At 41.7% G+C, this 14,098-nt stretch overlaps 1 protein-coding gene across 2 annotated transcripts in view; it reads left to right on the top strand.

Moving 5' to 3' along the window:
* Window positions 1–14,098, top strand: part of mei1 (meiotic double-stranded break formation protein 1) — a 56,172-nt gene that overhangs the window by 1,996 nt on the left and 40,078 nt on the right. For both annotated transcript variants that reach the window (XM_087170048.1, XM_087170049.1), the window contains exons 3-10: window positions 335–385; window positions 1,436–1,509; window positions 2,466–2,571; window positions 7,190–7,399; window positions 9,341–9,510; window positions 10,456–10,570; window positions 11,041–11,160; window positions 12,193–12,292. In XM_087170048.1, the coding sequence (XP_087026174.1) occupies window positions 335–385; window positions 1,436–1,509; window positions 2,466–2,571; window positions 7,190–7,399; window positions 9,341–9,510; window positions 10,456–10,570; window positions 11,041–11,160; window positions 12,193–12,292 (946 nt within the window). The remainder of the gene's footprint in view (window positions 1–334; window positions 386–1,435; window positions 1,510–2,465; window positions 2,572–7,189; window positions 7,400–9,340; window positions 9,511–10,455; window positions 10,571–11,040; window positions 11,161–12,192; window positions 12,293–14,098) is intronic.

Below are 14,098 nucleotides of genomic sequence, written 5' to 3'. Positions count from 1 at the left end.
ATATCTCTTTTTTTTCTATTTTTTTTACCGCAAAACGAATCAAACATACAGATGATGCAACATCTGTGACTCACACACGGGTTCCATGAAGTCTGATCAGTTACAGCTCAAAACTCCAAAACACAAATCTCCACTTAATATTTTTGGCACCTTGTAGCCTCTGTTTTGTAAAGCTGCCATACTTCTGAACCTACTTTGTCCCTTTTTCATATATGAGTTTTCACTTTCTGGCGTCCTTTTTTCTTATTACACCTCCCTGGGACCTCTGTACATTTCAGTGGGTTTGTGAAGTCTACTTTTTATATCTAGCCTGTCATTACTGTTCTGTCCCTAGGGATGCTTCACACCGTGGAGGACCCAGCCACTCTGGAAAAGGTTCATCAAGGTGAAGAGATGCCTCTTTGTGGTGTATTTGTGTGTGTGTGTGCGTGTGTGTGTGTGCACTATTTCTCAGACAGTGTGAAAGTGCACACACACACACACACACAGGTATGAGTCATTCTTTTTCTTAGAGACTTACACACAAACTCTGTGTGATTGTGATAATGGTCACTGCCGATAACTAAGGTGATTGACTTCACTGTTCCAGTGTCTAAAATTTTGAAGGTTTTGACCTTATTTTCCATGTTAATATTCTGTCACTGCTGCATTGTGCATAGCTGAAATACCTATTTCTCTTCAGGCAGCCGTATGCAGATTTTTCTGTATCTTGTCTTAATGTTTGCCTCTCGGTGAACTAGCAGTTTTTAGCACACAGGCAGATTTGTCTCACTGCAGCTAAGTCGTTCAAAATGCAAAAATGTTTTGGTAAGTGCAAATGACAGAATGATTTTATGGTAGCTGTCTTACAATGCCTTAGGGACCACTTTCCTATAATAGTTAGTAGAGTGCTTTAAATTTGACACTGCGTTTGCTCTTTTTACGGATAATGTGTGAAGAACACATTTTGAAACTCATTTGAGCCCCACAAATAATACAGTCATTATATCTGTAAGTGTGTGAGGAGACAGAAAGGCGACAGTCTTCCAGATCTTTTCTAGCACCAGCTTCTGTATAAAGCCATGTAAAGCAGAGCTGAGGGGTACAGCTGGATCTTGTCCTTATGGCAGTGACATGTTAATAAACAGTATAGACTGTTGGCATATAATGATCCTTAAAGTGCAACACATTGTCACAGTCACTCACGAGATAAACTTTGATTGAACAAAATTCAAAAATGAAACTGAATTTAAAAGAGATAAAAAACTGGATTACTCATCATCAATTTTGAATTAAGGAACTTGAAATGTTATTTTGTTTTTCCTAGAAAACTGCAACTAACCATGAATGCTTTGCTGTGTTTTTTGTTTGGTGTGTGTGTATTTGTGTGTGTGTCTGTGTGTGTGTGTGTCTGTGTACGTACCTGCATTCATTTGTGTGTGTTTACGTTTGCCAGTGCTGGTTCAGCTGCTTTCAGAGCTGCAGAGTGAGGTGTTGTATCGCTTTGTTTTGGATGAGGTGCACAAACAGGTGAGACAAACACAGGTACAGACATATGGAGAAACACACTTGCTCATCTACACATCCAGGCGCAGGAACACGCTCAACATCTTAAAACTTTCAACAGTGCTTGTGCAACTAGCTGTGTATCCTCAGAGGGTTGTTTAGTTAACAGGCAGTGTGCCCCCCCCTCGCTCCTGTTGTGTCCCCTCTGGGGGAGGCAGCAGTGGAAAAGCTTCATTCAGTAGCCGATGCTGCGGGTGGAAAATAGTAAAGCTGTGTATACTGATGATGACAGGGGGGCAAACAGCCAGGTACAGGTGCAGACAAGTCTCATTTACCTTACTAGAATAGAGCCTGATTAGAACCTTCTGGACTGAATGTATTTAAAGAACCCTCCTTTGAGAATACAGAGTTTTACCGTGGTGTGACTGAGCACTGGTGAAAGAAACAGGTTTGTTTTCTGAGTTCTGAAAAAGAGAATTACGGACATATGTCTCAAATGAATATGTGAGTGGCTCTGCATTATAAATGAGAGTGTTGTAGCAGTTGTGGCTGGAGTTGTTGTCGTCAACATAGTAAAATGAAAATCATGAATATCGTTGTGGAAGCTACATTTTTTTCACACCTGCTGCGGTGCTATAACTGTCCTGAAGGGGTGATTTTAATTTGAATCCTGCAAAAAATAACATATCATAAGCAGAAGTGTTACATTGTAGAGCTTAGTTTGGTTTATTTTTTCCACCCATCTACTTTTAACTCACCTCTTTTGCATTACTGGCTCATTTCTGTGCACAACGTCCCTGACTGTCTCTGTGTCGAGTATCTGAAATCTCGTTGATCTTGAGCCCTGCACAGCACTTCAGCGCCGTGCAGCTTTACAGTGTGAATATGTGTCTCTGCCATTTTCAGCGAGTTCGACAAGTTTCTTTACATAGTTGTATGTGTGTTGTATCTGATTTTTACTTTGTGCGTTCCCTGTCCAGCTTGGTGACCAGCTCAGTGTGAAAGCTTCCCTGCCCACATTTAACTTCTTGGGGACCCTGGTGGAAGAAGTCCCCAACGTGGCCCAAAGCCTGGTGACTGAGTATGGTGAGACGATGCAGCAGACACCCAATCACATCTCACAGTTAAGCAGACGCTGGTGCGAAGCGAAACCAACAGTGTATTTTCATGTGAAATTAAATAATTTTTTGTTTTTCTGTTCCTGTTTTGAAAAAGAAGAGTCCATTTTGGTGTTGACATTGCTGTTAGACGGTAGGTGATAAACAGCTGTTGTCCATGCAAATGCTGTCAGCAATTCATATCATTGCCTTGTTAACTTTCTCAGTAGTGGATTAAAAGCTGATGTATTTAGTGGGGAGATTGTTCTCTAACCGGGTTAAACCACAATTACTCTGCTGAAGTGTCCTTGAGCAAAGAAATGAAACCTCATCAGCCGACTGATCTGAAGCAGACCTCTGACCTCTGACTTCCTTGTGCACACGTATTCTCCCTTGAGGGAGAATAGACAACTTTCACCTCAGACACTGAGATCAAGGAATATGTTAAAAATACCAAAGTTCCCCTCCAATGGAAGAGGAATATATGAAAGAATATTTAGTCTTCCTTCCAGGGATATCCACAATCACAACGGCCTAGTTTGACCTTTTTAATTATATCCTAATTGCACAGAAATGTTTGTACCGTGTCCACTTCCCCGTGCTGTGCCCGGTTCCGCTCCCTCTGCTTCTGAGAGGTGACAAAAAAAAAAGAGTCACAAAACTGTATATTACATATTCTTTCCCCTGAACTTTCTCATTTCAATTTCTTTAACTGTATGACCTTTTCAATTACTCTCCAGCTGGAGTGAGATAACTGTGCTGTGTCCATACTTAAAATTCTGTCTGCATAGCCAGTCCCATGCCAGCTCATGATTTAAAAAATAAGAAAGTAAGAAAAGTTACAAATACATGTTCATCCAGTATCACTCGCAACTACTCTGATTTATTCCCTGCTACAACCCACCTGTATGATGTCTGTCTACTCAAATGAACCATTACGCCGCTCTCGTTTAATGGGCACGGTGAATCAGCTTCAAGCGTCTGTGGGCGTGTTTGTGTCATGCCTCAGTGCTCGTGTTCATAGGCAAGAGTGAGCCTTCAGCCGAATAAGCAGGCATCACAGTCATTTTTTACTATGCTACGTGTGTCCACCTCCCATGTATTTTCATGAGTTTTACAAGCTCCCCTGAGCAGCTGCAGGTAGCGGCGGGTTGTTGCGATGCTGATGCAAGATGCAGGCTGCCACTATTGACTGTGTGTGCCTGTCTGTGGCCTGTCACTCAGCACGTCTCTGTGGGGCTGTTTGGACTAACGACAACAGCACGGCAATGACAACATGAGCCCAGAGCAGCACAACCCATTTCACTCTCCCTCTCTCTGCCTCGATGTCTGCCTGCCTATCTAACTGATTAACCCCTCTGCTTTTCTCACCCCATCACTTTCCTCTGCTTGAATTTGTTTTTCATTCTCTCTCTCTCTCTCTCTCTCTCTCTCTCTCTCTCTCTCTCCCTTCTCCCATCCCTCCTCCTTTATTTCCACCTTGCTGGTGTCTTACTCCCTCAGGTCCTAACTGAGGAGTGGATACAGACAAAGTGAGGGAGCGGGGAGGGAAGATGAAGCATTAATGAGATAAGGAAAGAGGAAGGCAGACAAAGATAAGTGGAAGACAAGTTAAGTGACGGAGCTAAGTGATTAAGGACATCATTTCTCTCATAAGACTCCGCATTAATACGCCATTTTTGACAGCTCAGTCTGCACTTTCAACCGTCTTTTTATGTAGACATTTAAAAAAAAGAGAGACACAAAAATACAGAGATGATTCTTTTCGGCTTTGGATGGGTGGGGGGTTATTTGAATTGGCCAAACAAATATATTTCATGTGTGGGAAACACTGGAAGTGTGAAAAGGGTTTGTTAGGCAAGGTGAAGCTGCAAGTGAAAAACAGTAGATACTGTAGAAGGCAGATCACTAGACGGACGGAGCGCTCAAGCTTCACAGTGGGGCAGCAAAACGGTAAACAAGGCAAATGGAAATGAACCTTTTTTTTTTTTCCTGACAAAGAAAGAAAGAAAAAGAAAAAAAGAAAATTGTTTAATGTGTTAGTTTCTATCGTCTCTGTCTCTGTGTTTGGACGCATGTGCCATAAAATGTGTTAAACAGCAGTAAGGCTTTTTATTTCCCACCCATCCTCTTAGCACTCACATTTTGTTCCCTCCATTTCCATCCTCTGTCTATGGATGTCTTATCTCCCCCACCTCCCCTCTTCACTCTTCACTCTCTCCCTCCCCCCTCCCTCTCTCTCTCCATGCCTGGTTCTCATCTTGGCCGCCTCATATATTTTGGTTTAATCAAACATGTCTGGGAGCCTCTCCTGCCTCACATGGGTTTTGATCTGCTTCACAGAGCAGCTGGGCTTGGGTTTTACTTTCCTCCTCTGTCATGTCTCTCTCTTCCTCTGTCTCCCTCCAGCTCCGGCGCTGTCCTGCAATATAACATTGTTTATTCTTTTGTTCAAAGCTCACACATTTACAGCTTTTTACTTATTTGTCTCTCTGTCTTCGCTGGCCTCCCGTCTCTGTCTTCCATTATGTCGACCTTTATCCTTTCATACTTTTCGCAATCGAACAATTTTGATGACATCCTGCGGTAGTTTTTTTAATTGTACCTGTCATGTAAAGGCTCAAGGTTATCTTCCCGTCCGTCTCGGCCCTGATTAGATTTTGGTGGTCAAAGGTCAAAGGTTAAGATCCCTGTGACCTCACAAAACATGTTTTTGGACTCGTGAGCACAATATCTCGGAAATTTCCTCGAGAGAATCTCTTCAAATTTGGTGCAAACATTTACTTGGACTCAAAGATGAATTGTTTAGATTTTTGGTGGTCAAAGGTCAAGGTCACGGTGACCTCATGTTCTTGTGAATATATATATATATTGGGAAATTCATTACGTCCGGTACAAACATTTACTTGGACTCAAGGATGAACGCATTCGAGTTTGGTGGTCAAAGGTCACGGGTCAACTGGGACACAATTCAACACAAATGTCTAATAGGATAAAATGATGAAGTGACGACATTTTATATCCAAACGGTCAAAAGGTCAACTTCATTGTGACATCATAATGTTCTGCAAAAACACTTGTGTCCATTATTCACTGCTGTCACTCGAGAACAGAAGCAGAGATTGTGACCATACTCTACTTCCTGCAACGCGGTAATTCTACTTAGACATTATTGACTATGTCGCAATGATTTTAATGCTTTTCATTTTTCTACTTGTTAATTTATTTACATTTCTGCATAGATGGAACTGTTTTAATATTATGAATAATTCTTCAAGAAGCAGAATTTGCATTAAGGCTAAATTAATCTTTGAAAAACTACATTAACAAAGTCGTTCAATTTTTTTTATATTGAGTTGCTGCAAATTATGTGAATGTCAAAAATGTCAAACCATTAATATAATCTGATTAATTCATAAAGTGGTGAACACTGAACGCTGAAGTCAGTGGGAACAGTGATGGTTTCTCTTCACACACAGACTGATGAGGAAACTTTGAAACGCAGTAGAGTCAGTACACTTGTGTCCTCAGGAAGTGAGGGATCTCAGTGGCTAATATCCCTTCTGTAAAGTGCATGTCTCGATGGAGATCGCACGTATTTAGAATATATTAAGGCCTCAGAGGCTGCATGATTGGGAGTATGTTGTCTGTCACTCTGAGCTGAACTAACTACATTTGATTAGTACAGCTTGTTTGATCATTTCAGGACCAAAAAAAACCCGTCACAAGACTAATTTTTATGTTTTTCTACAGTGTGTGTTCAAGAAATGTAAATGCACACATAGGATTGCAATAACATGTACTGTATATGACTGTCACCCATCTCCTCCTCCTGTGTCTCTGCCTCCCCCTCTGTGTTTGTCTCATACCCTCTCACTCTCAGGTTTTACCTCCTCCATTAACTCGGCCTTTCTACCACTGCCTGGATCTTGTTACCTTTCTGTTTTCTTTCTCTCTCTCTCTCTCTGCCTTGTGTCTTTCTCTCTTTTTTTCCCTTCTTTCCAGTTTGAATCATGCTCTCTCAGTCAGACAGTGTACTTGGGAATCTATTGCGCTCAGACAAAAGACTACTATCCTGCTCCCAATATATTTTTTTTTAATCTTCTCTACTCCCTCTTCCCCGCCTGCCATTTTACTGCACTCTGTCCCCAACAGCCAGTCTTCATTCCTTTCATCTTCATGGCAACTTTCCCTCCACTGTTGGCTCTGCAATAGTCTGCAATAGCTAAAGAGTTTAAGGTGAAATTCAGCTGCACTTTGTTCCCAGCGGTTTTTCTCTTCATCCCTCTCATTGCTCTTGTTGTTGTCTGTTGATCTGTGTTTCTCTCACAATATATAACCATTACCTCTCCTGCGGGTGTCTTTGTCTTTCTCATGTGTCACTCGCTCCAGCAAACAAAGGCCTTTCTTGAAAAATGTAAACGTATGGGTATCTTCAGACACATGACTGCACCCACTTTACATGGTATATCCCATTATTATGTGAAATATTTATTCGATGTGGTTATACCGACCCAGTTTCCTGTATATATCCCCCTCTTTTATTGTGTGTAGATCCTCTGTTTGTTTATGTGTTTGTGCATCTGTTTCCCGTCTCTGTCCACCAGTGCCCTTGCTGGAGCATCTGTGCTCTGCCATGCTTTACCCAGATGAAGCGCTGAAGGCTTCGGTGCTTTTTGTGTGGCTCAAACTGTTCGGGACAGCCGGGGGCTCGGCGGCCCAGTCTTTGCCCATTGCCATCAGGGACAGAGTGTGTATCCTGTTGCTGCAGACCTTAGCCAATGCATGCTCCCCACAGCTCATCAACAACTGTACTGGTGAGAAAAACATGTCAGTTTTATTCATTCATTTACTCTTTTTTTTTTTTCTTGTTATATTTTAAGAAAATATGAATAATAATGCACAGATGACATGCAATACCTTTTGCGAGATGATTTCAGACACATGAAATAAGATAAACCATGACAAAATAGGAATCTGTGATGACAGTAACCTAAAAATGTTTTTTATTAATCATATTCAATCATTTCAGTCGAGTAATACCTTTGAATTTAGCTGTCTGGAGCAAAACCAGGATATCTTCTAAATGTTTCTGCAGCAGAAAATTAAAATATTCATTTTTCTTTTTAAGTAGAAGATTTCACGGCCACGTGTGTAGAGTGAGTTTTAGTTACTTTTCAGTCTGTGAAGAAACTCATTTCCTCAGGATGAATGTATAAAAATATCATTGAGCCCATCATTAGCTGCCTGGATGAAAAATTGCATATATTATTGGCCTCATTTAGATTTATTACACTGGATAGACTAAGTGAGATTGAGTCGCTATCATCTAAAGGTTTGGAGTTGTTGAGCTCTGCTTTGCTTAGGCAAGTTTGAGAAATACAATTTGCGAGCCGAGATAAGGGGAGGATGTTATTAAAATTGGATGAAATTTTTTTAGCTGAGCACAACAACTACTTTGGTGACAGTCTGAGGAAAAGGCGATTATGAATTTGTTGTCATTTATGAAGCGTATAACCTCACTACCAACTGCCTGGGAGAGAATTAGGATGAGGACAATTAGGGTGTGGACTTCAAAGAGGAGTAAAAGACTTTATGGCATGGGGTGCAATTATGTTTTTTCATTTCAGGTTTTTTTATGCCAGAACCAAACTGAATTCACCGAGCGTTATCTCATCACAAGAGGTCTCCACTAGTTGGTAGGGGTTATTTTTTGTCAAAAAAGAAAAGCTAATAGCTTATTTAAAAACAGCTAATAGACCATAAAATGATGTCCATCGTCATCTCTCTCTCTGAAGATGCAGAATCTAGGGTGAGGCTAACTGGAGAAAGAGGAGGGATCACACTGAAGATGAGAGAGTGTTTCTATCTTGTTGGAGTTCTGAGTTATGAGAATAATAATCTCTCCAGGGTGTGCTTTGGTGACGACCACAGCCGGGGTCTATGCAGGATGCAAAGGAGTCACTTAAAAGGAAATAGAGTCATTACCTTTGAGAAATTTTGAAGTTGTCAGATTCATAGTGGAGTTGGAATAGAGTGAGAGGTGGGTTTAGTCTAGGTTTTATAGTTGAGCCGTTGGTGTTGTTGTTTGTGTAAATCTTAAATCAATTTAATCCTAATAAACTCACCCTCACCAGCCCCAGTGAGAGCAGCAACATGGAGGAATTAAACAGATGGCTGGAATGAAAAAGATCTATGCAGCTAATGTCACTGTGTTTTGCACTATTCAAGGACGGGCCTCAGAGAACTCATGAGCCTCCACGTGCCTCTGTATAAACTGTGACATTGGGCCTTATTGTTGATGTTTATTACATATGTTAGGTCTGCATGATGGGCGTGTCCATATGATTACTCCTGAATGAGGACTGACCTGATCTGTGTAAACTCTGTTTAAGAAGTAGCTACAGTAAAGATAACCATATTTTATTCATGCTTTGCTTCGGCAAGATGCATTCTGCATTTTTATGATTTTCTTTATAGCTCATGAAGTGTCTCCACACCACGTTTTTCATAATTGCACAAGTAGTTTGATAAGTCCCACTAGTGCATGTCGTTAAAACTATTTGTTGTGGTATCTGCAACAGACCAATTCACCAATGAACAGTAGAAAAACAAAAGCAGCAGTTTTGTCTGATGCCACAGGAAATGAATTCATGTGTTTAGAATTTGTTCAATATGTTCAGTTTGTGAAAGGTTGAACACGCGTGCATGTATTTGTCATCGTTATCCGTTTTCACACCTTGTCTGTCATCTGTTAGGCCTGCTGTGGCTGCTGGTGCAGCTGGGAGAGACAGTGTCAGTTCTGATGAACAGTCAGATCATGTGCAGTGAGACCCAGGACAGCCGCACCAACAACAGCCAGGTCGTCTGCCAGAACCAAGAGCAACAGCCCCATGACCACTGCCATTTGCCTCTCATACTGAAACAGGTCTCTGTCCAAACATCCTGCTCACACCCTCAAAACCTGCATTCTGGCACTGACCATAATCATAACAAGAAGTTCTAATCCTGGATTAATGTGCCTTTGAATAGGGATTCAGTGGGGGTTTACCCTGGAAAAATATTTGTGCTTCATGTCTGGGAAATCAATGTGTAGATTACATCTAGTTAGATTATCTCAGTCATGACTCACATTACAGCACAGCTCGTGACGTTGGAAGTCTTTTTGTAGATCAGTAGTGTGTGTTGAGTGGCTATAAAACTAACTCTTACCTAAATAATGACCCGAATATAATCATCTCCTAAAACATAATTAATATGTTGTTCTTAGGATTCATCCTGCCACATAAATTGACTGTGAATCAGGAACAACTGCAGAAAAACTACAGAGAACTTGAAAGGCAAAGAGAGTGATATAAAAAAAAAAAAACTCAATGTGTCGTGTCGGCAAACAACAGTAACAGCACTAGACTAAAACTAAACAAGGGGGAAAAGTCATGCAAACTGAAGTCTAATTCACAGTGTAACATGGCAGAATAAAACAATACTGTAACAGCTGATCCCACATTTTTCACATGGTGGATTTGTTTAGTAGCTGCTGTTGGTACTAAGTGACATAACCAGCACATTAAGTATGTTATTTTAGTGTCAGAGGACAGTGTCATTGAGTAGTTGCATGAATGATCCAGTGAATTAATATTGTCTTCAAATAACCTCAGACTTCAACTTTGCAGCACAAACAGTGCACAGGAGATGAGAGCTAGACAGTTGGCAAAATATTACATCATCTCCTACAGTCATCAGCGACCTGGCAGCGTTGAAGACACTTTATGTACCTCAGACAGTCTGTAAACACTGTGGAAGCCTGGCACTTCTGTTTGTGTCTTTGGCTGACCGGCGGATTCTAATAAAGCCCATAAAACGTGTCTTCCAGCTGCTGCTGAGTGGCGATGAGACGCTGCAGGTGACCAGCGCTAAGTGTATTGCATGTGTCCTGGTTCATTCTCCCAGTCAGTACAGCGCTCCCTTCATCAAGGCTGACGTACCTGGTGAGACGCACACGCAGACACGCAAACACAGGGGCTGGATATTCAAGCTGCTGCCTGCTTTGATTTCCCCTTCTACAAATAATTTCCTTTGCCTTCCTCTGCGTTCCCTCTCCACTCCCTGTCTTTGTTTAAACGTTTGGTATTTCTCTTGTTGTCTGTCTCTCTGCTGTTTTTATATGTACTCTATCTTCTCATCATTGTGGGGATTGTATTTGTATTTTTCTCTTGCCCCAAGAATTTCAGAATACAGTTGGGCTTTCAAAAGAGAATATTGCGAACGTTTTGTTTTGTTTATCATCTGCTACATTTGCATGAAGACATTACGCCATGCTGTGGAAGTGGTGTGATGACGCTACGGAGGAGTCATACAATGTGTAGCAACAATATTCACTGTTCTCTTTTTCTCTCTTGTTTCTCTGGTCCCTCATAAAAGTTCTCTCTTCTTTCCGTCTCTCTTTTTCCCCTCATAGAGTTTATGTTCGACTGCCTGGCCAGTGCTAATAATGAGGTGCTGCTGTGGTCTGCCTACAGCTGCTTGGTGTTACTGACCCAAGACCCACTGTTCTTCTCCCAGTGTCACTCTGTCTATGGTGAGCGAGCTTAGACGGATCAGAAAACACTCCTGAGACGTGATTCCTTTTTTTTTTTTTGTGATTTTGTGTGTCGTGGTTTATTGGTAAATGTATCTGAAGATAACTGCTGATGGGTAATTGATGGAAAGACGAGTCATGTAACAGCTCACACACACAAAAAGTCTGAGGGTTATTTAAAGCCGCCAAAGGAGGAAGTGGAGTCGTTTGCCTCTGCCTCATTCTGTATTGCAGTTTTTAGACATTTGCATCTGCTCCAAGCATCACATTTACATTACAAGGGAGACTAGAGGAACAAAGACCCACTGTATATTGTGTTATTTCAACTAGACAGATGCTGCTATTGTGATGTAACACAATATGATTATCAGACAAAGTGGCACCAGAACCTGGTAGTAATTACATTTTGGCGAAAATGTCAGTATTGTGCATCCCTAATGAATGGTAGTGAATACTGCTCTGACGCATAGGTGTGTGTGTGTGTGTGTGTGTGTGTGTGTTTGTATGCCCGTGGTGTGCGCCTTTACAGTCGATGATGTATTTAAGGTCCCACTGTCTGTGGCATTCTTTAATCCTGCAGCACTTTAGCTCCACTCTGGAGAAACGGTTTGAAAAACACTCGAAGTAAAGACTTAAATTACCCTCTCGCACACAGAGTTGTCTGGTGCGGTGTGTTATGTTGTTGCTCTAGCTCAGTTTAAACATGAGATGGTGACAGCGGGTTCTGTGTTGTAGTAAATTAAAAAGATGTACCACCAGCACTGGTTGTTTGACATGTGTGATTGTGTGCGTATGCGTCCTTTGTGCATGTATTACATTTAGAAGCATGTCGCCCGTTTTAATGTAGGAAGTTGCTGTAGCCTGTTGTGCAGTGAAAGCACTCTCATAACTTTGGCACTGAGGCAAGATTAGACTGTGTGAGTGTCGAGGGGAGGGGTGGGGTGGGGGGGCAGCTTGCCTGGTCATGTGTAAAGTTAAGTCAAGCATTTCTTTGATGCAATGAGTGTGTGTGTGTGTGTTTTTGTGTGTTAGGTATTGAGTCCCTGGTGCGCAGTCTAAAAGAGGCTCTGCGGCTGTCCAACCTGGAAGTGCAGAAACAAGGTCTGCTGCTTCTCACTGAGATACTGGAAAGGTGAGAGTTGGTGTCTAATTTTTTTTTTTTTTTTAACTGGCCCACTGCCAGAATTATTCCCCTGCACTGGGTGTGCAGCTCCCTTGAAATTTCCTGCACTGAGTATCTTTGCTCACTGACTAAAAATCGCATTACTACACCTCAGCATGTCTGCTCTTTGAACAGAGCGATGTCACATCACCAGAGAACAGCTGTAGCAATTAAAAATAATTACAGTTTAATTAAGGTGTCCAGTTAGCTGTTTCTCACGTTGACATTTTCATCAAAGGGGGGCCTTGTTTGATTTCTGGCAAATGCAAGTCTTGTTACACCTACAGTATTATGTTAAAAGGCAGTTCAGCTAAATCACACAAAAAAAAAACCCACACAGCCGAGAGTTTATTTATTGAGGTCATGTGATCTCTGCTCCTGAGACTTCTGCTGCATTGAAAAGAATTGAAAAGGGACATAGAAGTGACATGCTGCTCAGCCACAACAAGCAATGTCTCGGTTACTCACGATGATTCACAGACCTTGCAGTAAAAACATTTCATTGGGAAATATTTTCATCTGAAAAAGCAGTTTGTTATTTATGTAGCATGCTGTGCTGTAGCCCGCTGATCTCTGCAAAGATATGTTGTTGATTTGCTTATACTGTAGATTGTTGATTTAGAGAATTTGAACCTGCAGCTGCACTTGCCACCGCCATTCCACGTGTTGTTGTTGTTGTTGTTGCTGTGTCTGTCTTCCTCCTCCTTCCTGTGACTGTAACATTATTAATGAATTTATTACATAACAGGCCTCTTTGCATTTTCCATTCTGTGGCACTTGATAAGTTATTACATCATGGTGCAACACCCTCCTCTGTGTGTAGGTTATAGTCACAAGTATTGTGCATTAATATTGCCAAAACTACACACACAATTATGATATGAATTTTTTAATGCACCTCTATATGTGAACTGTATATACAACTTCAGCTACACTGACATGGGGCAGCAACCTGCTGTAAAACATGTTAAATACTGTGCACTTGGAAGTTTAATTAGATTTGAATTAACTGTCTTCTGGCTCACAGATGAAAATATATCACAAGCCAGTAAAACAATGTCATATTTCTGCGAGGTTGACATAATTTTAATGGACTGTTCCACCCGTCACGTGGCAATGATACAGGGGATAAGAGATTTTGAAGGGCGAAGAGAAATTTGTCCTTTACGCTGAGTGGAACAGGGGAAAAGTAGCTACACCAGAGCTCTTGAAGTGCTGAACAAGCTAGAGGGTGTGTGTGTGTGGGGGGGGTGGGGGGTGTGTGTGTGTGTGTGTGTGTGTTCTTGTGCTTCTATCTTTGCTGGGACCAGTTTGAGTGATAGACCTTGTGGAGTGAGGACGTTTTGGCCGGGCCTCACAACTTCAAAGGGCTGCTTGAGAGATAGGACTTGGTTTTAGGCTTAGGGTTAGGGCTGAGATTAGGGGCTTAGTTGTGGGCAAGGGGCGGGGGAATGCATTATGTCCTCACAGTGATAGAACTACAAATATGTGCAAACAAGTCCGTGTGTGTCTGTGTGTGTGTCCGTGTGTTTGTGCACCTTTATTTGCATGCATGTGTTATTTAAGATGTCCTATGTGACTAATGTTGTGGCAACAGCGAGCTAGTCAGCACAACAACAGCACAACAGATGTTGTGGTGCCGCGCCATGGACCAGAGACGTACTCTGGTGATCTTTGTAACACCAGTAGGTCAGCACTATTTGTTTATTATGTGTGCTTGCCCTGAAAGAATAAGCGTGTGTGTGTGTGTGTGTGTGTGTGTGTGTGTGTGTGTGT

The sequence above is a fragment of the Seriola lalandi genome, unplaced genomic scaffold (genome assembly GCF_002814215.2).
Source record: "Seriola lalandi dorsalis isolate HSWRI2012SDOR001 ecotype SW California unplaced genomic scaffold, Sedor1 jcf7180002054926, whole genome shotgun sequence".
NCBI lineage: Eukaryota > Metazoa > Chordata > Actinopteri > Carangiformes > Carangidae > Seriola > Seriola lalandi.
Note: the sequence above shows the minus strand (reverse complement) of the source record. Positions and strands in the feature narration are given on the sequence as shown.